The 26,643-nt window shown below is 40.7% G+C and overlaps 1 protein-coding gene across 1 annotated transcript in view; it reads left to right on the forward strand.

Moving 5' to 3' along the window:
* Nucleotides 1–26,643, forward strand: part of epha4b (eph receptor A4b) — a 162,270-nt gene that overhangs the window by 71,437 nt on the left and 64,190 nt on the right. Inside the window, exons 6-9 of the mRNA XM_041802821.1 lie at nucleotides 11,192–11,347; nucleotides 17,708–18,043; nucleotides 20,696–20,808; nucleotides 23,856–24,018. Coding sequence (XP_041658755.1) covers nucleotides 11,192–11,347; nucleotides 17,708–18,043; nucleotides 20,696–20,808; nucleotides 23,856–24,018 — 768 coding nt within the window. The remainder of the gene's footprint in view (nucleotides 1–11,191; nucleotides 11,348–17,707; nucleotides 18,044–20,695; nucleotides 20,809–23,855; nucleotides 24,019–26,643) is intronic.

Below are 26,643 nucleotides of genomic sequence, written 5' to 3' on the forward strand. Positions count from 1 at the left end.
AAAATAAAATCACTTGAGGCACATTCACTGTTGTGGCAATCTGCCTGGAGAGGTCTCTGTATGCATGCTGCACGCAACCGCAACACGTGAATGAAATCAAGACTAATCAACAGGGCACGCTGAACTCAAACAAAGTAAGCCATGCACCAGTCATTTGGCTGATGTGAAACGGAGCTGAGGACGGCAGAAGCAGTCTTTAAAGACACACGTCACGCTAACGGATAACGCACGGAAAAAGGACTTTGATCTAAAAAGGGCTACCGGTTTTTAACCTTCATTCTCTGATTCTGTTTACTGGCTATATAAATGGAAGTTCGAGTGAAATCCTGTGTCTGGTCAAGTCCTTCCTTTGTCAAGTGTGGGAAGCCATGACGTTGTAAAGACACTTGACATTCACTGCACTCAGGTGATCCCCATTTCACTAATTGTGAGACTACTCTCACAAATTGGCTGGGACTCTGTAGAATGACAACAAAAACAGGGTAAATATCTATGCAGTTACTTATTTTACCTTAAATATTAATTTTTAATTGACATTACTTTAAAGAAATCTGTTCATCATTTCAGTTCTATAACCACTAAAACACTCCTCACAGGAGCTTTAAAAACATGCTACATTTTTTTTTTTTTTACATATTGGCATCACCTGTAAGTTGACTCAGGTGGGCTCACCTTACATTACCACTCTGTTTGCTGACAGTTGAAATGAAAGGGTCTGAAATTTGTAAAAATTGTGCAAATGTACCAAAGAGACAACCTTTCATTCTCAATCTGCTAATTAAACCTGCTTAAATCCACGCATTTATGCTAAGTAGCTCTGCAATGCAAATGAGGTTTGCAGCAGACATTTTCACAGATAATTTAAGCATGTGTTTCTCTTTTTAAAACCACCAATTAGTATCTCTTATTTGCAACTGTGTTTAATTTATGCTCATAAGTAAGCAGTTTATGATTTCAATTAACATGGTAACTGTTTTGAAAATGTCAATATCTTTTTTATAATGCTCTGATGAAATTGCATTCAGTTTTTGAGCCCAGTATAAACTACTATGTTGGCATTAGATCACTCATTTTTTAAACAGCATAGCAAATAATGTCTTTGTGTTTTCCATCCATGCTTGTAGAGCTACAGAGTTAAAGATTTAACAGAGACTGTTTGATGATATTGTTGAGGTTTTAATGATTATTTGGTTATTATTTATATAATAAATAGAATTATTTATCAAGATTAATAAATTACAGGGCATCACCCTAAAGACAGGAAACAACCAAAAAGGATTAAAACCATCTTCGAATTAAGATATAAATACTGTTATTATATTTTTTAGTTTACAAATATAGGTATTCAAATAAATAGAAGATGTGAGGTCATACACTGACTTTCTCAGCCCAGCAAAATATTAATGTGTATGCACAATAATCTCAGACAAGTCCTCTTTTATACTAAAATAGAATTTATGTAACAAAGCATCAATAAGTATCAATGACACGTAACTAAATAACCTTTATGAAACTTAACTACAACAAACTATTTACAAAGCAAAGCATGGAGAACACAGGTGTGTGTTCATGTGTGAGAAAGAGAGAGAGAAACAAGAGGGAGAGAGAGAGAGAAGATGGCTGATAATTTGAAAAAATGTTTGACTAGAACCAAGAAAACGATATGGACACCACAAGGTAAATCAACAACACATAAGCAGATAAAAGGACAACAAATGCAGCCTGCAATGAATGCACATGAAACGCTTTCTACATCTATTCTGCCTGGATCAAAGCCTCACACTTGTGATCACAGAGTGTCATCAAAGTCTGATGTGCATCCAGATCCAGAAGTGAGTAGAGGTCAGTCCATTAATGTTCCTTCCACAGTTCCAGCAAGTTATAAGTCTTGTGGCATCAAGCCTCAGCTTTAGGATGAGAGCAGGGCTCGTATCATTCTTCTGATGCGGAACAAGAGTTGCTGTGTCCTTCAGATACCAGTGGGCTTTCTGCAGAACTCCTGTCCGAATGGTTTCAAAAGACAGAAGAAACTTGACCATCTGAAAGCTGACCGTGCCTAACATCCAGGCAGGGTGTGAATCATTGAAAAACCAGAGGGGGGACATTTAAAGAAAAAAAGAAAAAAGGCATCTTGCAACTGGCCTTTAATCTATAGCCAGGCGCTGTGAGCCTTCAAGCCTAGTCTCGCCTGGTTTTTGAGTTTGCAGTGTGTAGTCTGTGAGGACACAACGGCCGACCTTAACAATACAACATTGTTATAACATCTTTTATATATTTTTTATATTTGATGGTATAAGTCAGCTCCTCCCCGGCCAGCCCGGCAAAAGAGAGAGAGACAAACAGCACTGTGCATGGAAAATGACTAAGAAGTGAGAAAATGAATCAGCTGATCATATTGTCAACATGTCATATTATAGTCTGCATGAGTTAACATGCAGGCTTGTTGAAACTGCATGTATTAAACACATAGAAAAATAGCAGCTTTGCATTATAGCGCTAATAACATCATTTAAAATTTTACAGCAGCTGTGGGACAACACAGACAGCAGCTCTATGCCATACGATCACCTCTCAACTTCCAAACAAGCACGATTACAGAATATAATTCTAATTTTATCACAGTTGATCACAGATGAAATAAAGCCTACCTTTACATGTTTACTCAGCCACCTTACACAGCCTCACGGAGCATCTTTTCAGTTTTCTGAGCCAGTTAGTCCTCTGTACAGTTCGTATGAAGTCCATTATGTCTCTTTAGTTGCACTAAACTGTTGAGATGGTGGTTTTTTTATGTCAGTTTGAAAGATGAAAATTTGTGCTCTTTAGAAATGGGCATGATTTTGCTGCTGCAAGCGCTTTGGGGTCAAAAATTTGAGTTTTCATGCAGTATTTCAATTTACCAGCTCAAGACTTTACTGGCCTTGATGCTGGTTTTGAAGAGAGGTTAGCTTCTGATCTGGTGATTTTGCTTCTCGCTGAGTTTAAGAGGAGATTGATGTTCTATCAGTCTGTGATCATGGCTCAGAAACTTCTCTCTTTGCTTCGGAAGTCCTTCCTCCTTTAGTAATGTACGTTTGTGTCAGTAAACCGGGCTGTCATTGGAGTTGAGTCAGGAGGCAGGGATTGGATGAGGCTGTAAGTGCTGATTGATTGACATGTCTGTCAGCTACTTGTTGTGCTTACAAGAGGCAGACGAAGCGGGGAGAGCTGTAATATGTTACTATGTATAATTTCACAAATGCAGGTGCGCCAGCGGTGCATAAGCGTGCCCATGGCCCAGCATTCAATCGGAGCAGAGGCAGGGATAAAACGCATCCCTCCTGCAGATGAAAATTTATCATCAGAGGGGGGATATCAGAACCAGAAGGGAGGAAATCCCCCCTATCCCTTCCTCGCAATTCGCACCCTGCATCCAGGTGAAGCCTTGAGCCAAAGGTACACAGTATAAGGCAGCTGCTCTTCTGCTTTGCAGATAGTGGAATGGCCAGTGAAAGACAGACATCATTGGCATTCTTAAAACTCTAGTGAGCTCACAGTTTTTAACTCTGTAGTAGAGATACATTTAGGTTTGGAAAACTTTCCCACACAACAAAAACAGGTAAACAGTCTTGGTCAGGAAATGTGTGTATGTATTGCTGTTTGTGTGTGTTATATAGGATAAGTAGTGATGGTGAGCATTATGGTATTAAAGGTTGTTACGAACTCCAATTAGGGATTAGAGGTGCTCAGCAGGGGGCGACTCTGATTTTGACATCTCTATTTTACTCAATACACATTCACAAACACATTTTAGCACATGCTCTGCTTTCGATCAATGAAAACACACCAAATACACAGGTACATGTTACTGCCACTTATTAGCATGGGCTTAATGCTGACAATACTGACTCAGTTAAGAAATTCATGCAAGTTGGGTACTTCTGCAGACTTTTAAAGTCATGCTAACACCTATAGTGTATTGATTTGAATTACATGTTTATATCTGAATGTCCTATATTTCACCCAACTGAATGGGTGTATGTTTTTCACATATATGTCATATTGTTGGCATAGCATGAAAACATGTCAACTCGACTGAAAGCATGTTTTACGCCTGTGTGCACAGGAGCACAAACACACAAACAAACACACATGAAGATGCGACCCTGGCGGCAGTAGAGGACGTCACTTTCAATCCTGTCAGATATCTCCGCTGATGCTTGATGTATCAATTTTTAAGCAGCTCGCTTCAACCAACGCCTGGACGGCCTACACACTCTCAGGCTGCCCTGTGCTCCAGGAGCTGTGGCACTCGAGGGGTACAAGGAGGTTTCCATCTTGAAAGCCTGTTGCCATGGTGACCATTATGGAGCTCATCTCCCGTGGGCCAGCGAGCTTTACACAACTTCCCCTCTGAAAAGAACACACACATACACTATACCCCCCAACCAGTCCACAAATACACACGGAGTTCTCTCCTCTTTCGGCCCTTTATGTCAGGGCCGGCGGGGAGCCAATGTTTGACTTGAAGCGAGTGCAACAGAAAGCACGAGAAGAGAGCAATTAACAGTTAAACTAGCAAGAGCTGCAGCAAGAAAAGAGGAGCGAAGCCCCCCCCCCCCAGCCAGGCAGAGGAAGTGTTTGTTTCAGAAAAGTGCAGCTGCTAGGATTTTGAAAAAGTACAAATGGGCTTGGTTGAAAGTAATTAGATTGTAATTATTTAGACTACTAGATTGAGTTTTTTCATGTCTTTGTGTTGAAAGCATTACAGGCCCTAACCTTCCAATACACTCCACTCAGTATTCATAAAGCGTGAAAGCTGCTCCTAAACCTAATTTAAGTACCATGTTACCCTTAACACTAAAGCCCTATTTACACTGGATTTAATCTCATGAAAATTTTCCTGAATTAGCTGTATGTGTAAATGCAAGCAGCAGAGGTTTTCACCCTGACTTTACTCTAAACTTCCCCCGCTGGCCAGTAGTTTTTTCCCTCTATACTGACAGGTAAACTACAGGTAAACTTCCTGCTGTGAGTGATTACTGTGAGGGATAAGTGTGAAAATTCTCTGGGTAGATTCTCTGAAGAAAATGTCAGGTCTGCATGTGTAAATAGAGCTTATGATTTAGGTGAACTTATTAAGCAAAAGTCAGCCTTGTCACTTGCCTGAAAGCTTTAACTAAAGCCACCTTGATGAGCTGCAAGTGTGAATGTCAACAACTGAATTTTTCACCTAGACTGTAGCCTCAATGTCCCTGCTAGCCATGTAGCATTTCCCCCTACCTCCCTGCAGCAAAATTTCCCATTGTGAGGGTCAAGTGTAAACTAGCAATTCAGGAAATTTTCTTAGTAGCTTACCCTGAAAGCAGTGCATGTATGAAATTAAACGCTGTGTATAAAAATCACAGCCAACACAGTCAGTATGCAATTATTTTGCTCTGTATTTTCCCATCAGATCCTTAAATGTATATTATCTCCACAGCCAAATTTGCAATAAGACCTTTTAGGATCATCCCTGTTTGATATAATCAACTGTAAGTGATATTATTTGGAAGTGGAACCGTTTAGGAACAACAGCAACTCAGCAACCACGCAGAACACCACGTTAAATCACAGATCTGGACAAGATTGTCCCCCAGGATTTTTCTATATTCATTTTACCCTCTACCTTTATAAGCCTTCCAGGGCTTGCTGCCAAGAAGCTTCCCCACGCATGACGCTGCCATTACCATGCTTCAAGTAGGGATGGTGTGTTTGTGGTGAATTTGGTTTCAGACCATTTTGGTCACATCAGACCAAAGAACTTTCTTTGACTTGACCATGGGGTCTCCCACGTGGCTTTTTGGCAAACTCTAGTGGAGATTTAATGAGTTTTCTCCAACAGTGGCTTTCTCTTTGCATCTCTCCTTTAAAGCTTTGACTGGTGAAGAACCCGGCCAGCAGTTGTTGTATGGTGGCCTCTCTCACTAGCCTCCTTGCATGGTCACAGACTTAACTGGGAGATGTTTGGTGCCTTGGAAATTATTTTGTATCCATCCCCTGACTTCTAACCTTTAATAAACTTTTCTCTAAGTTGCTTGGAGTGTTCTTTTGTCTTCACATTGCAATGGTAGCCATGAATACTGATGAACCAGTGACTGGACCTTCCAGACACAGGTGTCTTTATACTACAGTCACTTGTGGCACATTCACCTCACTCAGGTGATCCCGAGTGACGTACCTATAGCCTCTGCAAATAAAAGCGACAGCTTATGATGGGGGGCACCATCTAAGAGATAAAGTGCTTTATACCCTTGATAAAAACAAGAGATTCCCTCTTGCTGAAGTTTTCTGTAATGCTCTATTTATGACAGGTTATTATTACTATTTTTAAGTAGACCTAATTTAAGCCTTGAAGTGGAGCACAAGTAGCTGAACTAAACCAGCTGATGCTGTTTGGTTTCTCATTCAAACGCATTGGGCTGTTCTCGTCTCAATCATTACGTGGTGACTGAGGGTGTGTCTGGAGTAGCAGTACTATATCATATCTAAGAGCTATCGATTGGCATAAATACACTAAGTCTCTCTGGTGACCAGATGAATATTTAATAAGACACTGGATCTGAGGCCACTGTTTGTCTTTAGAAGAAACACGCTCACACATATCCTGTATGCTGAACATGACTGTCATGTGTTACTTTAAAGACTATGCAAATATAGAGTTAACTTAAAGTCGTTCAGCTGAGTTTTTGTGACTAAACTTTTGTGCTGTGTATTTATGTGAGCGGTGTCTCACTGCCTAAGACTTCTTGTCCTTTTTTCATATTCATGGTAAATCATTAATCATAAGGGAACCAAGTCAAGTCACACATTTCCCATGGGGGAGACACGAGGAGTAGCTTGAGGAGCAAAAAAGAGGCAACAAAAGTGGGAGAGAGGGAGAAAAGGGGAACTCTGAGAAATAAAGAAAAAAAAAGAGGGAGAGCGAGGTGGAAAAGCAGAGCAGAAAACAGCAGATCAGGAGAAGGAAGCGCCACTTTGAGCAGCCAAGCCGCCATTCTTGCGGAAAGTTTTGTTTGATTAGGCAGTTGTTTGGTGGCCAGGCCTGGCATGGGCCGCCCTGTCTGTCCTCTAGCAGCGGGGTCTTTTGTGCTGCTGTGGCTGGAGCCAGGACTCTCCGGATGAAATGTCCCCGGAGAAAAGCTGCTTTTCCACCCCGCTCCAACAGCCAAGCCAACAGGAGCGCACACGCACAAACACAGCAACACACAATGATGCACATTCTCCAGCCGAGCACATAGGCACCCATTACCTTGGAAGCTGACAGGAAGAGAGCAGAAACCCTTTGAGAATTATCACTCCCTTTACCTTCTTTCTTTCGTTCCCTCTCTCTTTCCCTCCCTACACATACACATCTCTTATCCTGTGTTCTTTCCCGTCTTTTGGGGATTGTGCTAGTGGACTTTGCTCCCCTATGATGAATGATTTGCCTAAAAATATCATCTGTATGTGAGCAAGCACAGCGTCCAGGTGGAAGAACTTACCTTGTGAGTGAGAAATCGCACTCCTTTTAGGGCACTTTTCCATTCCTATATGTGCAGGTTAACCCAACATGTGTGTGTGTGTTGTGAGCGTGTGCGTTAGTGTGGTAATTTACAGCCTTTCTGGGACAAGTGACGTGTAGCTTGATTAAATCCGTGACCTTCACCGGCAGCACAAGCAATCAGCAAGCGAACACACGCCCTCACACACACTCGCTGCATACTTAACACCTTCTCCCACACGGGCGTGAGGCACACGAACATGCAATCAGCACCTGGTGGGTTCTATCGCATCATTGATCCAACCTATCCGCACATACACCCACAGAGAAGCTACGAATTGTATTTGAGGCAGCCTCATTTTCCTTACATGAGGTTTAGTGCAGTGTAATATTGTTTACCACAGAGAAAGAAAAGCTGTGCAAGAATGAGAACAGCAGGCCTATGAATGTATAAATAAATACATGCGTAATCTATATTCAGATTCCTAAAGGGAAGTCAGGAATTCCATTTTACTGCCTTGGATACATAAGGGATATCACTCAAATCCCCAATCTATTTCAGCAAGCTGCTGGTGTTGAGCTGTAGGTAGGTAGGAAGGTAGGAAGCCCGGCTCTCCCTCCTCAGTTTATGACTTCATATAATGACTAATATGCAGCCACTGAAACAGCAGCAGCAATAGTCATGTTATTGTGATTATTGCTGCCACTGAGCCTGTGTATTTTTGTTCCCATGGTTGCCTGAAGTTTTAAAGCTTATATAACAGGACTGGCAGTTGATCTGTTGTTGCACACTGTTATCGTACTGTAAGACCCCGTGGTTATACGGGCCCTCAGCCTGATGCAGAAGGATCTTACGTGGACCTAATGTCACAATACATCAAATCAGACTTTGTTTTCTTCTTCTTTGCCATGGGTGCTGCACGAAAACATCTTAGGACCTATCAGGATCTGTTGTAGCATAACTTCTCTTGTCATTTTGTGTTCTTTTAAACATTTTTGTGTGTATCTGTGTACTTTTATAGTCTGACAACTTCTTTACCTCACAAGAGTTAAAACTTACCTCACCAGAATTATAAACCTTGAAGTTAAAGTAAAATTCAAACAGCAGTGACACCTCTTTCAATGCCATAGCTGCAAAAATATAAAGGCAACCAGTGTAAAGACATTGTTCTTTGTATTTGCATATTGCAAGAGAACTCCTGCACACCATCTTGATTGCATGAATAAACAGTAAAGAGGGCATTACATACAATTCTGATAAAACCCCCTTGAATGTTTTTCCTTTTGATTGATTTTATTAATCAATCATGGTCACTATAATTTGGCTCTTTGGCAAAAAAAAAAAAAGGTAAAAGTGAAATATTCCTCAAAGTAATGTGCAATTTAAAACAAGTGACTGCATAAATAGGCACCCCTTCAAGTCAGTATTTAGTAGATGCACCTCTGGCTGCAATCACAGCACGAAGTCTTTGTGGAAAGGTCTCAATCAAGCTTGCACATCTGAACACTGCAATTTTTACTCTGCCCATGCTCTGTCAGGTTGCTCAGGGATCAGGCGTGAACAGCCCTTTCCAAGTCCAGCCACAAATTCTCCATTAGATTGAGGTCTGGGCTTTGACTCAGCCACTCCAGATCATTCACCTTGTTGTTTTTAAAGGGATACTTCATAGCGTGGTGAATGTACAGGTCACAACTTGTCCACGTGAGCGTTTTGGAGTTGAGTTGGAGTTGCTGAAAATAGCTTGCACTGACAACTGAAGGTAACGAACCTATTACTAAGACAATAGGAAGTATAGCAATGGGCAAATTTGCCAAAATGTTGACATATCCCTTTAAGTGACCCTTTTTTTCCACTTTAAACCTATTTTGCCACTTTTTAATCATTTTTCACTTTATTTTCCACTCATTTCTGCATTTTGTAGCCCGTTTCCCCCTTTTTCAAACTCTTTTAACCACTTTTGGCATCAAATTTTGCCACTTTTAACCAATTTATTCCCCTTTTCCACAATTTTTCTACTTGTTTGCCCATTTTTGCCTCTTGAAGTAATTTTTGCCACCGTTTCTCCCATTTATTAACCTTGCAAAGCAGATGGATTTGCCCGTTTATGTGTTTCTTACTGGCAAATCCATCATGCAAATCTCCCATCTGAACCATTTGGGCCTGGTTAGAAAGTGACAGAACCAATCAGCATCAAGGGGCAGTACTTTTGGGCGCCGCAGAATTATGATGTATGCAAGCAGCAACAAGAGGCCGGTGCAATAACGGCGGAGGACATTAGCGTGGACGCTGCTAAAACGTTCGTTTTTTCAGAACTTGACGACATTTCTTCATTAAAAGAAGAAAAAAGAACAGCATTGAACTGTTTTCTTTTCAAAAACAACAAAAGTCGTGTACTGACATGTCTACAGTCACCATGGTTTGTGTTACACAGTTCTCTATGGAGTTTACTCCTTGGTAGCGGCACACCTCGGTTTGGGGCTATGAGGTCACGTGTTTTGTTGCTCTGATTGGCCCGCAAAGATTTGACGGACAGAATGTTCATCCAGTCAACCTCAGAGTTTTTTTCAAAGGCCCTGCCCTTTGTCTGATATTGTCTTAGTCTGATATTACTTTAAAAGTGGTTTAGTTCAGTGTACCATATATATTGTCATCATTACAAATATAAAAATCAATCTGCTTTAAGAAAAGGGGTTGACATTTAAAAAAAGGCTTTATTGTACTACAACATGAATAAATCACATTCATTTTTGGCTCTTTGATAAGACTGGTCACCAATCAAGTTTAATATAAACCATTTAAACCACATATTCACTTTACAATGGACCATGTGCTGACCTCCTTTGGCTCCTATGTTTTTCTGGGCCCCAGAAAGCTCTCCCCTTCACCCCCCTTATGGGCAGTTTTGCTGATACAGAATGGAAATTGGTCAAGAAGAGGGGTTGGTAGTTTTTCTGATATTTTGCTGCCAAAAACACAACAAGACAAAAGAGAAACTTAACCTAGGTGCCCTTGACTCTTGTACTTGTACAGGGGCTTTTTTTTGGGCTGTGATTTAGGCTTCTTCTATCTGATTTCATACTTCTGCCATGGTTACGCCACACCAGTAAAATGTCTCGCCTCACCTCCGGCTTACCTGCAAAGTCTGTAGATTCAAGTCGTTTTTTGGTAGTATGGGGAGTACTTGTACTATTTCCATTTTAATGTTTTCAGTCTTGATGCATTCAAGCCTGTAGTGTATTCTTGTTGCCTTGTGTCTACTTTAGGCCCGGGTCACTGTGTTTCCAAAGCTGTGCAGTTTCTGTGGTAATGTTATAGCAACTCACTGAATTATCTCCAAAAATAAGACCTAAGTCACATTTAACAAAAAGATTCTGAAGAACAGATTTCTGGCACAGAGTCAAAGGAAACAGTCTCCAAAGGGTCGTAACTCCAGCAGGAACTATTCTGAGACCAGCTGATCTGGCTTCTGGCCGTCATTGAGCTCATAAAGCAGCACAGACTTCTTAATAAACTCTTTTTAATCACCTCACTTCAAACACCAAAGCAGTGGGATCTTGGCCTCCTTAAACCCTTTAAAACAGCTGACCAAAATGTGACATGTTATTTCCTAACTCTTGTGTTGATAGTGAAGCACATGCTTGGTTGAAGTGGCACAGTTTCTAACCCTGCTTTTTTCTGGTGCCTTGCAGCGTGCAGACCTGGTACCTACAAAGCTTCGGCCACAGATGCGTACTGCACCAAATGTCCTCCTCACAGCTCGTCCCCGCAGGAACAGGCTGACGAGTGCGTCTGCGAGAAAGGTTTCTACCGAGCTGAGAGCGACCCACGCTCCATGGCCTGCACACGTGAGTGAAACAAACACAAGCGGCACATTTCATCAGCTACAAGCACAATGATACAATTGGGAGCCAATTTCATACCATATTGTGTAATCACTGCTTTCACTATAGTCAAATATTTGCATTCTGCTGCTCTGGTTTTTATGTCATAAATGGTATTAGGTACCAGTGATTGGATTACATGCTGTCTAATTCATTGCCAGTTTATTCCTGGAACAATTTCTCTAGCTGCTCGCCATTATATTCATTTTTACCCATAATCCCTCCATGCATTTTCCTTTTCTTCAATTGCTGTTGGTTAACACAACACTTGAATGCACTACCCAGTAATATGTGAAGCAGTGGTTAGAATCCACTGATATGAGATGAGAACACTGATACGGGGATACTCTGGTAGAAATTTGATGATGTCTCATATTCTTTGTGCGCTTCACACACAGAGCCAGGGGGATCGGACCGCATCCAGCAGAAACAGAGGAGAATAGAAAGGATAAGAGGGGAGGATTGAGAGAAAGAAGGGGACAGGAAGATGGATTGTGATAGATGCAAGGATGTGGGGGTGGGAAAGGACGCTGACACGGCGGGAGAGAGAGATAGAGCCGGGGGGGGGGGCAATACACAATCATGCACACAGGACATAGCACAAGCCATTATCGGGTTATGGTAGATTACGCTCATTAATCGTAGGAGCAGGTGAGATGTGTAGTGGTTGGTGTTATCAGCAGGAAATGAGTAACGGTTGATTCAAATTCGTATGCGAACCACTGTTGAAGCGCACATGCTGGTGAAGAGCACCTTGGAGGACAGAGAGGGCAAAAATGAGGAAATAAGGTGAAAAGGTGAGAGAATTAGATATGGAGAGGGATGGAGAATGGCACTTAAAGACACAGGCGAGGAATAGAACAGCAGGAGGAAATTGAGGACAATCAAAGGCGTATAATCTAAGTGTCATAAAAGAACGATCAGTAACGATCATGATGGACAGTGAAGTGTGAGGAGGAGGGGGGAGGGAAGGAAGAAAAAGACTGAATTAGAGAGATCAGTCAGCATACCCTTTAGGAGATATATGACAGACAGCTGCAATTATCCCCAGCATGGCCTCCAACCCCCCCTACGCCCTGCCCAGCTTTACCTTCAGCTTTCCTCTCCTTTAGAGGGGCCCACCACTGGGAAGGCTAATCAGGAAAGTCCTAGGCTCTGCAGGCGGCCCCCTGGGGCCCCCCTGCTCTGCCAAGTCCTGATGAGATGTCAGGCGTAATGGGCGGCTATTGAAAAATCTACATATGGTTGAGATGCCTGCATGATGTGGGCAGCTTTAATTGGGGTTATCTGTTTAAAAAATGGCCATAGGCGGAGCAAGGGGGTGGTTTATGGGGCTAAAGCCCAGAAAGTTTTCTTAAAAGCCAAAATCTTCCAGGTTGGTTAAAAGTATGTTGCTTTCAGTGATATGATAGATATATTAAAAAGAAATAATAGCTGAACATTTGGGTCTTGCTGATCACATGAAAATGTCATTTTAAAGCCAAACCTCAAAAAGCCTTAAAAAACTTATGCATTCACTGCAATTTAAAAAATATTTTTAACGTTTTTCTAAAAATGTACTGAATGAATAGAAGTCTGTAACCCCAATTGTAGCTTTTATTTTCTTTATTTGAAATGCATAGTTTCATTTTTAAACTTTATCATCAAATTCCTGCCCTACTTATGCAGTGTAACTTCAAAAATTACTTCAGACATTTTTAGGTGGCAGAGGTAAAACTATTGAACTTCAACCTGGTGTTTCATGATTCCAGAATGATAGTAACACTTTTAGAAACTAGAAAAGCACTCAGAGAGCGCAGACCTCTGCCATCAGCCCTATCTCCCAATAGTGAAGAATCCTTTAAAAACATTCCTGGATCCAGATGGTGATCCGGATGACTCCCAAAATCTAATTCGCCGATTACTCCCTCCCTGGTGGGGTGGAGACACAGTGAGGCAAAACATTGGCTTTGCTACATGTGGACTGTCATGGCGGAAGCACCCATGGTCTCACCGTACGACTGAAAGTCATGGCAGAGGGTGAATATTCCCCTATTCCTCCCAGTATTGTGAGTATTCTCGCTACAATTCGCTGTCTTGCTCTCTGTTACACTCTGACTCGTCTCCTCTACTAGGCGTGTGTCTTTCAAACTCTGTAAACACCAAAACTTTGAACAAGTTACTCATGTCCGCCATCTCCCGGTGTAAAGTGGTAACAGCGCAGACCTCCACCATTAGCCCTATCTTCCAATAGTTCAGAACCCTTAAAAAAATTCCTGGATCCAGATGGTGATCTGGATCAGTCCCAAAATCTAATCAGTTCTTCCTTATGCCATTTCTGACATTTCTGCAAAATTTCATGAAAATCCGTCCATGACTTTTTGAGTTGTGTTGCTAACAAACAAACAAACAAACAAACAAACCCACCCAATCACATAACCTCCTTGGCGGAAGTAAAAATGATGTACGCAATGAAGTATTTTTTTTAGCTTGGACTGAATTATTTTTGCTCTTATGCATAGATTTTTAAGCATATTGAATTTAAATTTTTGTTTAAAATTTTTAAAAAAGTGTAAACAACTGTCCAATGAGGACAAAAGTTTCTAGGGAAGTAGCCTCACTGAATGCTCCTTTGTTTGAGCTTATCCCTGGATATCTAACACGCCTGGCTCTGCCCCTTATCAATGTCTACTTTGATCAAGTGTTTTAGGTGTTTGAGTTGATCACATTGACCATCCTTATAATGTTTCCTCTCCTTTCCTTATCTTTTTTTTCCCTTTCTGTACTGCATTAATGTCTTTGGAGTGTTTAAAAAATAATATTTAGGTCATTTTATGTTTGTTTACTTACCAGCGACTGGAAAAAAGGCCTGAGAGTAATTTTATAGCTTAGTAAGTAAGCAAGCGTATAAATCAATAATTAAAAATCAGGGTTCAAAGCATCAAGTTTGCAATTGCAGGAGTTTCAAAAACTTTTACTTGCCCTTGCCCTCACTTTTAGTGCGTACTTTTACGCAAGATTTGTGCCAGCTAATAAATCCTCTTTTGCAATGAATCTACTAAAGCATTAACAATGAAAAGATGCAGACAGCGCGTGTTTTGCCACAGGTTGAGTGGCACATCAGTGGCAGCTGCTCTGAGGTCACCAACACCACAATGACAGAGTGTGACAGAAAGACAGAAAATGACAATTTTCAGACCGACTTGCCTGTGCAGAGACATGAGGCAGAGCGCACTTTATAGATTGGAAAAAGAAAAGGAAAAAATACAGCGCACACACAGTTATACCACTGCTGTTAATAAATCACATGAAACAGAGAAATAGTGCTAATTTAATACCTACTCTCATTTGGTGTTAAATTGCATCACTTTTAATGCCTGATGTAGTTAGAATAAGGTGCGTCTGAGCGAAGCAATTTTGTGCTAAATTTCAATACTTGTCCTACCTAAATTTACATACTTGTAAATGGAATAGGGCAGTTTGTGTGTATTTTGTGTGCAGTTTGCATGTATACCCCTTTGCATGGGGTCTGTGGATCTGGTGCAATTTATTTTGTCATTTTCACAGCTTAAAATGTACAAAAAGCAGCACTATTCTTTAGTGCATCTGCCTTTTTGTTGTAGAAGCCTATTAAGTGTCCTCTGACCAACATGAATATTTTGAGAATTTTACTGAATCACACTCAAATTTTCAAGAAGCCATGTTCAATTCCATGCCCCCAAGCTGTTTTGAGTTCTCTTCAGTTTTTGTTCTCTGATGCATGTGCACACATGCACACAGGGAGGCTCAAATTTGACTTCAACTGGCTCATTTTATTGTGTGTTTGCACAACTAAGTAATCAATTCAGAATGGGAACAAAGAAAAGTATGCATAAATGAATGAATTTATGACTCTTCAACCAGAGATAGAGTGACCATTTGTGCGTTTATGTCTTTGCTTCCTTTTAAAATGATTAGTGACACTTTTGGACTCAGTCAAACACTAATCATTTCAGCTGAAGCTCAGAGTAATATTCACTGATCACCTAAATCATAAAATGAACCTGACTCATGAGAAAATGACTCCTGGAACTTTCTATAGATCACTGTCCACTCTGAATTTATAATCTGCAGCAGAGCACCAAGAGCATCAGTTACATTTACATGTAATAAACCTCACTACAGCCCAGATTTGACTGTTTATTATCACACAAAAACTCTAGTCACTGTCTATTTCATAGCTTCTAAGTGATGCATGGTTTCACTTAATTCATTTTAAATTAAATCAGTTTGATTTCCGTAAGACAGAAAGTGCAGTAAGTTGGCTAATGAACATGAAGACAGTGTGTTAAGAGAAAGTGCATTTGTGAAATGGTATTTATCAGTTGGGGCTGATGAGGGTTGATGTTAAAGCATAGATTTTTGGCCTTTTTTGACAATGTGTTTTGTCTAAAGCACATGGCGCAAAGAGCACGTATGCCTGGAGTTTGCTGCACAATCTGGGCATGAAGCCAAGCACGAGGGGTAAAGAGTATGGATTTTGTGCCTTGATTATACAAAGCTGTGTTTCTGGCATAACATTACTCAAACCAATCATAGCGACAACTCTCATTCCCTTTAAGAGAAGGAAACTCCTCGAGAATTTACATTTGAATCTTAGTTTCTATTCTTTAATAAGCCGAACTCAGAAGGTAGAACATGTTCAAGGTCAGGGGTGTCCAAACTATGGCCTGGGGGCCAAATGCGACCTGCGGTCCAATTTGGTTGGCCTGCAGCCAATCCTAGAAATAAAAATAAAAATGGCCCACATTTGAACATGAAGCGTGTGCTTGACTATATTGAACTTCATAATTTCAGCACAAGGCAATGCTACCATGCTAATTTTGTAAACAGACATTTTGACAAGAAGAACTTATTGATGTATTTTTTGTGTGGCTAAATTGAGACAACACTCTACAGGGTAAACATCCTGCCAACTAAAATGATAACAATATCTTATTTTCTAACTCCCTGATGGGTTACAGCAGCAAATGGCGATAATTAGGAAGTTAGAGCCAAGCAGGGCCCCCTGAAATTGGATTTGCCCCCCCAAAAAAACATGGAAATGATTGTCTATTTGCCTTTTAGGCCATAAAATTGAACATTTAGCGTCAGTTCAGGCAGGTCACTGAGTCGAGCACTGCCATAACCACCCAAGTCCTCGTTGGCTGATGGCCAGCTGATTTTCTTTAAGCATGCTTTTGCAAATCACTCTGTTTTTTCTTCATTCAAACTGCTCTTGCCTGGCCACACTCTGTTGTTCTCTCTGTAAGCTGTTCTTGCAACCCTCCTCCACCCCAGCTCCTCGTTCATTCTGCCTCTGACTTAATCAGTATCATTCTGTTGTCAGTGAATTAGTCATTTAGGCACACTCAGTCACTAAGCATATCTTAGCCTACACTATATTGGTTTATATACCTCACCTTGTAGATATTAAAGTGGCACCAACATCCTTATATATTTCTGTACGTGACCGTCAGTGGAAAAAGTTTGGAAACCCTTGTTCTAGGTGGTCTAAGGCTGCATCAGATAGGAATTTACCAGCTCTGTGCCTGAGCACCCCTCATTTAAGACAAACACACCCATGACCACAAACAGGAGCACAAGTTAATTTGCAACTGAAACAATGTGAGCTCTTGTTATAAAAATGAAAGCTACATCAATAAACATTACAATGTTAATCTCCAGACACACTGACAGGAAAAGTTTGGTTTAATGTTACTAAATTAAATGTATTTCTCTCATATCCAGAGCTTCCACACAGTTGAAACAGCAGTCCTTATAAAACCAGGGTTAAAATTTTATTTTAGATACTAAATGTTTATTCAGCTCCCTCTGGAGAGTTTTATTTGTCTTGTTGCATTCTGAGAGTTAACATTACAGTTATTTTGCTGTTTAAATGTCCCATGATTTTTGCTGTAGTGACATCACCTCACACTTGGAAACATTTTTAACAGCTTCTCTGATCTTTGAAAGCTCAAGAACACATTTATGAATCAATACAGGCATCCAAAATCACCTGCACATGCATTGCTCTGCATTGAACTATTTGATGCTTTTCTGCAGCAGAGAGATCCTTTTCTTTCCCTTATTGCTTGAAACCTGTGGCCTGCTTGATAATGTGGGATGTCCTTCTTAAGTAGCTTTCCTTTAATTGGGCTCACCTGGCAAACTAATCATCACAGGTGTGTGAGATTGATGTCAATGATCCAAAGAGTCCTGAGACACAATACCATCCATGAGTTTAATTGAAAAACAAAAAAATGAAAGTTTATGAGACTAAAATCCAATTTACAATAATAATTTGGAATCTTTGTCTTACCACAGGTCCTCCATCTGCTCCTGAGAACCCTATCTCCACTGTAAACGAGACCTGCGTCATGTTGGAGTGGTCCCCGCCCAGAGACACAGGAGGCCGAGGAGACGTCACCTACAGCCTTCACTGCAGGAAGTGCTCAGGTGATGGCAGGAAGTGCACGCCCTGTGGCAGCAGCGTTCATTTCATTCCCAGACAGTTTGGTCTAATGTCGGCCTCCGTCCTGGTCACTGACCTGCAGCCGGACTCCAACTACAGCTTCACTGTGGAGAGCCAGAACGGTGTGTCGGACTTAAGTCCTACACCAAGAGGGACAGTCATCATAAATGTTACAACATCACAAACAGGTGAGAGCATACACACTTACTCTGTGGCAAACAATAACACCTAAATCCATGAAGTAAACATGTTTTTACGTTCATCTGCCGAATAAAATGTCTTTAAAGAAACAGGAGATGTAAAGAATTGCTATTACAGACCCACTCTCTGAAAACTATATAAGGATGGTGGGGCCACTTTCATATTCCTCACCTTGAGGATATTTAAAACCAGTAAAACCAATGTAATGTAGGTTAAGATATGCAAAGTTATTGAGTAGGCATAAATAGCTTGTTCACTGCTGACAAGGCAAATAGACAATCATTTTTAGGATTTTGGGAAGGCCAATCAGATTTCAGAGGGCCCTGTTCAGCCCCGGCGACTACTGGCTCCGCCCCTGAAATGTTACTCGTTCTGCTATTTGTTGCTGTAATCCATCAGGAAGTTATAAATAAAGATATTGCTATTATACTGGTTGCAAATGTGTTCACTATTTACAGTGTTGTCCCAATTTATTCACAAAAAAACACAAATACATTTTTTTCAAAATGTTTGTTTACCAAATTAACACTGTAGCACAGCCTTGTGCTGAAACTATGAAGTACAATACGGTCAAGCACAATGTTAATGTTCAGTTGTGGGCAGTATTTCATTTGATATCAAGAATTTGCAGAGGACCAGTCAAAAAATGAGTGTGGGCCGCATATGGACCCCGGGCCATAGTTTTGACACCTCTTACATAGAGCCTATTTGTTTTAGATTTCTGATTGACACTCCTTGTGATTAACACACTCTTGATTGACCCCCCAAGAACCTGTGAACTCAAACACAGTGGTGACATCAGCATACGCTGAGTGGTCGCGATCACACTGGTAGTGTGGCTGTCACCCAAGATGGGACAACATTTTCTTAGCATAGTGTGACATGGTGCTGTCATGAGCAACAAACAAAGTCATGTGGTCTGAGCTGGCCTTTAGACTCATTGTAGAACCAGATTTATATAACAATCAGATCCGCAAACTTTAGAACCTCCAAAACCTCTCTAAGCTTTTTTTTCAAAAGCCTGAAACCAACTTGTTGTCACAGAAAAAACACAGTTGTCCCCACAAGATAAGTTAAATAAAAAAAAATGTTACTTATGATTCTGGAAAATGAAATAGATTGCATGAGTGCAGGTTGTGTTGGAGCTCCCATAGATATCTGCATTTGAGTATTTTTAAATTTCAGTTCAATTAGCTTTATTGTAATGGAAAACATCAGTTTAATCACCAAAGCAGAGTACTAATTCATTATAATAATAATGATAACAGAAAAAAAAATTAGAATTGGTATCAAAAATCTGGGTTAAACTTACAAATTATGGCCAAAAAAGTATAAATTATATATTTTTTCTTTAATGTGTAGACAATTCTGTGGTGTGGTGTTTAAGGTTCTTCTTTGGTCACATCAGCTCCCATAATGCTCTGCAGCATTTGCACACTGTTGCACTTCACCCAGCAGATATGAAAGCTTCAGTTTTTTGTTCATGCAGGTAAATAGTTTTTGTTTGCTGATGAAAAGTAGAAAGAACTTGATGTCCTTGTATGAAGAACAGGTGGTTAGAAAGTGCTGCTCTGTTTCCATCTCCTCTTGGCTGCAGTGGGTGCACAGTGTTTCCTCTTTAGGGATCCAGCTTTGTCTCTCATTGATGCTGTTGTGTTCTCCAGGTCTGTACAGTCACAGTGTTTAAGTATTCTGCAACTTCATATTCCCTATTCAGGGACAAATAGCGATCCAGTTTGTTTTCTTTTTCACTCAGTTCTTGCCAATGAGTTAAATTGTTTTTGTTGTTGAATTATTTGATTTAAGCTGATTGGTTTTGTGTTAGGTGAACAGAGTCCCTGTACCAGCTGTCTGAGTAGAAAGCTCTCAGTAGTCTCTCTGGAGGTCAGGGTTTTGTTATGAAGCGTGTTGGGCTTGCTTTCTTTTAGATGAGAATTAAATATAAATGCTTTTTTTTGTATTTCATGTTATTTTTAAAGCTGTCTTTTTATTGTAGTGTTAAAAGGTACTTTTTTTGCACAGCTGTAGTGTCACTTTTTCTCTGCATCACTCTGATGACACCTCTACATGTCTGCCTACACACATAATCAGGAGTGCATCTCTCACAGTGTGGGATTGTGGGAAATTTGTTCAGGAGAAGTGCATATGACAGGGTGCTGATGACTAATACTCCTTGCACTATGGATGTGTGTGTAATAACAGGAGAGGGAGCACGAGAGAAGGGTGTAGGAGGCTGTTAACCTCATTAAGATGTCACATGTGCTACATCAGACTAAAGTCACATGTCACACATTTATGCACGCACAACACAAATTTGTGACCCAGTGAGCAAAGAGGCGGTGATCAGCTGCTGAATTTTGGGGTTGCATATCAGAGTCAGCATCAGATTACACATTGCACGCACAAGTCACACTTGGAACACTGTGATCACACGTGTATAAATCACCTTGTAAGCTCTCTAATTAGCAAATCTACACCAGAGTTCTTTTCATAGCACAGAAGGGATCTATCTGAATTTGTTTGGCCTCACAGCCCCGTCACTTAGGTTGATTTTTTTCATGTATTTCTCACATGAAGTTGAACTTTGTTGCTCTGTCTTGCTTTTTGCATGATTCCCCTCCTGTTCTTTGTTTCTACAGTGAGTGTGGTGCTGAAGGAGAGGCGGAGCAAGGGCAGCGTGACTTTGGCCTGGCAGGGTCCAGAGAGACCCAACGGAGCGATAGTGGAGTATGAGGTCATCTATTACGAGAAGGTGAGAGAGACGCACACTCATTTTTAAAGGGCCTCTCCACCAATTTTTAACTGTAAGATCAGTTTAGCTCCTTTTAGGTTATTGGTGTTAAGCCTGTGTTGCCAAGTGCTGTGGAACAACTTTTTATCCCGAAAAAGGTTTGTATTGAGAAAAGATAAAAATATGAATAAACCAAAGACAGTACGAACACAGCTAAGAAACCTCACTTTTTTCCGCCGCTTTCCTTCAAACAGATAAAAAAAAAAAAAAAATGCTAATTAAATTGTCAGGACTAACAAGTACATAAAAACAACATTGACACTTATGCTTTACAACCACTTCATTAGGTACACCTATAGTTCCACAGTGCATTAGAATAGGGAAGAAAGGTGCTTTAAGTGGCTTTGAATGTGCCGTGGTTGTTGCTGCCACACAGGCAAATCTGAGTATTTCAGAAACTGCTCATCTCCTGGGATTTTTACACACAACCAGCCAGTCTCAGGATTTACAGAGAACGGTCCCAAAATTGACAGCAGAGGTCAAAGGAGAATGACCAAACTATTAGCAAGGCAACAGTGGATGATAGTGACTTATTGGACCCTCTTAAAGCTACTGGGTTTTTGGAGCACACTGCTGGTTGGTTTGCTAACTATCTGACTGGTTAAACTGGAAGGTGTTACCTCTACACATTGAAAAGAGGGCGCCAAAGGTTCAGTAGAGGGCTTTCTGTTTTTTACTATCTATACAAACGGCCTTGGACTTTGTCCACTGTGCGTAATATAATCAAGAAGTTTATAACCCATGGAACTATGGCTAATCTTGCTGGAGGGAAGAGAAAAATTGACAAAAGAATGCAACGCAGGATAATTGGAATGGTGGATAAACATCATCAGTCAACTTCCACACAAATTCAGGCTGTCCTGCAGCCTCAGGGTGCAAAAGTGTCAGCTCGGACCATACATTTTAATCTGAATGAGATCAAGCGCTATGGCAGGAGACCGAGGAGAACCCCACTGCTGACAAAGAGACATAAAAAAGCCAGACTGGAGTTTGCAAAAATGTACCTGAGTAAGCCTCAGTCCTTCTGAGAGAACATTTTGTGGACAGATGAGACTAAGGTAGAGCTTTTGGGAAAAGCATGTCATTCCACTGTTTACAGAAAACTGAATGAGGCCTACAAAGAAAAGAACACAGTACCTACAGTCAAACATGGTGGAGGTCTGAAGATATTTTAGAGCTGTTTTGTGGCCTCTGGCACTGGGTGCCTTGACTGTGTGCAAGGAATCATGAAATCTGGAGACTATCAAAAGATTTTGGGCTGCAGTGTAGCGCCTAGTGTCAGAAAGTTCGGTCTGCGTCAGAGGTCATGGGTGTTCCAGCAGGACAATGACCCGAAACATACCTCAAAAAGCACCAAGAAATGGTTGGAGACAAAGCGCTGGAGAGTTCTGAAGTGGCCAGCATTGAGTCTGGATCTAAATCACATTGAACACCTATGGAGAGACCTCAAAATTGCAGTCGCAAGAAGGAACCCTTCAAACCTGAGAGACCTGGAGCAGTTTGCAAAAAAAGAGTGGTCCAAAATTCCAGTTGAGAGGTCTAAGAAGCTTGTTGATGGTTATAGGAGGCATTTGGTTTCAGTTATTTTTTCCAAAGGGTGTGCAACCAAATATTAAGTTAAGGGTGCAAATGATTTTGTCCAGCCCATTTTTTGAGTTTTGTGTAAAATTATGTCAATTTTGGCTTTTTTCTTCTTTTTTTTTTGTGTTGTTCCAATGCACATAAATGAAATAAACATGTGTATACAAATACATTTGTAATTGCAACAATTTCTGGGAGAAATGGTGTATTTTTCTGGAAAAATTTCCAGTGGGGCCAACACTTTCATCCATAACTGTATCTCATTTTAACAGTGAAGTGTACGTTTTTAGAAGAGCTTAATTTGCAGCTATTTTAGAGGATGGCGGTACAAAGACTGTGAGTAATGAGATACTGGTATATCTAATATAGAAGTGCCAATAAGAGGAAGACTCTCTGAGCAGCAGCTGAATCATTAACAGCTCTAAAATAGGATGTTATCTGGAATGGCAATTTATTGTTTTTACAGTACCTTGTTGGGTTTATCAGCAAAGACTAAAAAAGGACAAAAATGTTTTTTATATGTTAAATGAGCTGTAGGCATGTAAGAAAGCTCATTTTCATATTTTTACACAAAGTAATGCTAGTTGTTGCCATAAATACAGAAATACAATGCTTTATTTCTGGGACTGCATTTTTAAAGATCAGGACAGCACGTTTCTGCGCTCTCCGCTACTCTACATGTTGTATGAGCATGGAGGATGTGAGTCTAGCCTTAAGGCACGTCTGTAATGACTTCCACATCACAAACATCTCGATGTCTAAGAATCTCTCCGCCCCTCCATCGCTGTATCCTCACTCCTACTACTCACACTAAGCCAATTAAGCACACATCTGTCTAACAAACCTCCTAAACCACAGCCAAGGTGATGAAATTAAGCCTCCATTTATACGGTTGCATGTGTGTAAGCAGGAATTAACAGTAAAACAGTGTTAATCCGTGTGGTAGAGTGTCTTCTATTAGGTAGGGTATCAGCCTCTTTGCAGGGAATCAGCTTACTGACAGAGGCACTTGTTCTTTATTCATCCTCCTATTTGTAAGCTCATACACCTACAACATAGTTGAGCATTGAAGCAAAGCAGGACTGCGGTAACCACATATTGCCCCCGAGTGTATAGAGGATAAGATTTGGTCCTTGGCAGATGCTCATGTATAAATGCGAGTAAATGGTCCAGAGATGAACAAATGAGAGTGCAGAGACAGACGTAGCCCCTGGAGACATTTAAATTAAACAATTTGAGCTTTCTATTTTTCTCAGACTTTCCTTTTTTTCCTCCGTTCCTCTCAATACCAAAGTTCATTGCTCTTTATGGCGCCTTTAGAATAAATCTATAACTCTCGCCTTTTTTATCGTTAACCACTCTATCCCTGCGACTCTTGGTATTATCCGCTGAACTTGAAATTGATTCTCTCTCTTTACTCCCTTTAGAATCAGCGGGAGCAGAACTATACTGTGTTGAAGACTCGCTCCAACATGATGACGGTGGACGGGCTGAAGCCGGGGACCCTCTACGTGTTCAGGGTCAGGGCTCGAACGGACGGCGGCTATGGGACCTATGGAGGAGAGATTGAACTGGAAACAAGCCACGAAGGTAAAAGGATGCTAGATGAACATCAGCTGTGTTTTTATTTTCCGTTCCTGTGTAATCTGACTGCTACTTTTCTGTTAAGTCTATTTTGTTTTCAGCTCAAAAATTAGAAGTAGCTGTGCAGAAAATAGGTGACATGCTAGTTCTTTAAAAGAAATCCCCTGTGATGCCACCACTTATCTTAATTAGAGGTGAATGCTAACAAGAAGCACAAAGACTGCAGAGAAAAGAGAAGTGGGATATTACACCACAGATAAGTGAGAGTCTGATTCATCCCTCCTGTGGTTTAAATCAATCCACTGGATGGTTATAAAATAGCTCACATTAGTTCAGTTGTCAGACAGAAAAACCTCACTGGTTGTTGTCTACGTATCTGTGACAGTGATTTGAAAGAATCAAAGATTACATATCAGGGAGAGGCAGACAACCCGATTTCCCATGAAGGAAATAGAGTTAGCATTCCTTGATCTTGCAATTTGGATTTACACCAACAAGTGGAGTGAAACCTGCAGAATATCAGGAATTTATTAAAAGAAGAAAACGGGGTTCCTTACACATAATGAAAACAGATTTATCAGGTATTTTACAGCCTTTCAGCGAAAGACTTCGCATGATATCTCACTATCTGGACTCTTGTTTTTTGTTTCCAAAGAAAATAAATTACCAAAGGAAAATATGTCCTCCATGCTTGCAATATCTGAGAAGTAAGGCATCATGTTTTCATGTTATTCATCCTTCCATCTGGGCCAGTATCATAAACACAATACCTCATGATCCCTTGAGGGATTTTCTTCAAATTGTGCACAAATGTCCACTCTGACTTAAGAACCAAATCATTCAACTTAGAATCCTGGATCAGGGCCATCAGGTCTCATGCTCATGCTTGTGGATGTAATATCTCAGGAGTGCTTTGAGGCATTATCTCCCAGCTTTCCACAAATGTCCAGTTTTTAAAAAAGGACAGATTTGTTAGATTTTAGAAGTCACGGGTGAAGATCAGGGTCATTGGGCCTTATGTTCATCCCTCACTTGTCTCAATTTCTCAAATATGCTTTAAGGGATTATCTTCAGGTTCTTTACAAATGTCCAGTCAGACTAGAATGAACTGATATGATTTAAAAGTTTAGGTCTGGTTCATCCCTTACACATATACTATATGGACAAAAGTATTTGGCCTTACCTGTTGATTTCTGAATTCAGATGTTTCAATCAGACCTGTTGCCACAGATGTACAAAATCAAGCACTTTGCCACACAGCTGCAAATATTTGTGATACAAAATAGGTAGTTCTGAATAGCTTAGTGACCTCAAGCATGGTACTGTGACGAATGCCACTTTTGAAATAAGATGGTTGTGATATTTCAACCCTGCTCCATATTTCACAGTCAGCTGTACATGATGTTATAAGAAGGTGGAAGCGTTTAGGAACAACAGCAACTCAGCCATTAGGTGGAAGATCATGTAAAATCACAGACTGGGGTCAATGACTGCTAAGGCACATAGTGTGTTGAAGTCCCCAATGCTGAGCTGATTCCGTAGGTGAAGAGTTCTGAATTTCCACCACCATTAATATAAGCACAAAAACTGTGCTGCAGAAGCTTCATGGAATGGGTTTGCATGGCCAAGCAGCGCGCAAGCCTCACATCACCAAGTCCAATGTCAAACATCGGATGGAGTGGTGTAAAGCACACAGACACTGGACTAGAACGTGGTGAAAACATGTTCTGTGGAGTGATGAATCACACTTCTCTGTTTGGCAGTCCAATGGGAGAGGTCTGAGAACATTACCTGCCTAACTGCACTGTGCCAACTGTGAAGTTTGGTGGGCTGTTTATCAGGGTTTGGGCTAGACCCGTCATCTCCAGTGAAGGGAAATCTTACCAAGGGCCTTTTCTGTTCCATAATGACTGTGCCTCAGTGCAAAAAAGCAAGTACTCTAAAGACATGGTTTGATGAGGTTGGTTTGGAAGGACTTGATTGGCCCACTCAGAAACTTGACCTCAGCCCCATCCAGCACCTTTGGGATGAACTGAAATGTATATTGCAAGCCTGGCCTTCTCATCCAACATCGGTGCTTTACAGAATGAATGAACATAAATTCTCACAGAAACACTCCAAAACTTTGTAGAAAGCGTATTAAAGTACACGTATTCAAATTCAATGTCCTACATGTCCTGTTGGTATAATGGCTATAGGCAGATAGCTTGATTCCTGCCTTCCAACAAAACTAAGAGAAGTCCTTTTTTTTTTCATCTTTCTGGAGGTTGTCCTGTCAGATTTTCTTGTTGTGAGGTGTGTTTGAGTGATCGATCTGCTCAGAGGAAAGTTGAGGATGTGCTGAGATTGTAAATATTTAGCATTTTAAATATTTATGATCAGATATCCTGTTGTATGGGGAAACCCGAAGGACAGCCAAGCCTGCAACTTGTGCATTTTTTACCTGAACAGAACTATAGCCTATTAGGGAGCAAACTAACTGGAGAGGGAAGCACAACAGCAGAAGAATAGCAGCTTCGACCTGTACAGCACGTTTAAACATTTCCACAAATGAATCCATAGATTTTCTTCATAAAGAGAAGTCCAGAACAATCATGAGTTTCTCCCATGCCTCATCTACTGGATTTGTTA

This window comes from Cheilinus undulatus, linkage group 13 (genome assembly GCF_018320785.1).
Source record: "Cheilinus undulatus linkage group 13, ASM1832078v1, whole genome shotgun sequence".
NCBI lineage: Eukaryota > Metazoa > Chordata > Actinopteri > Labriformes > Labridae > Cheilinus > Cheilinus undulatus.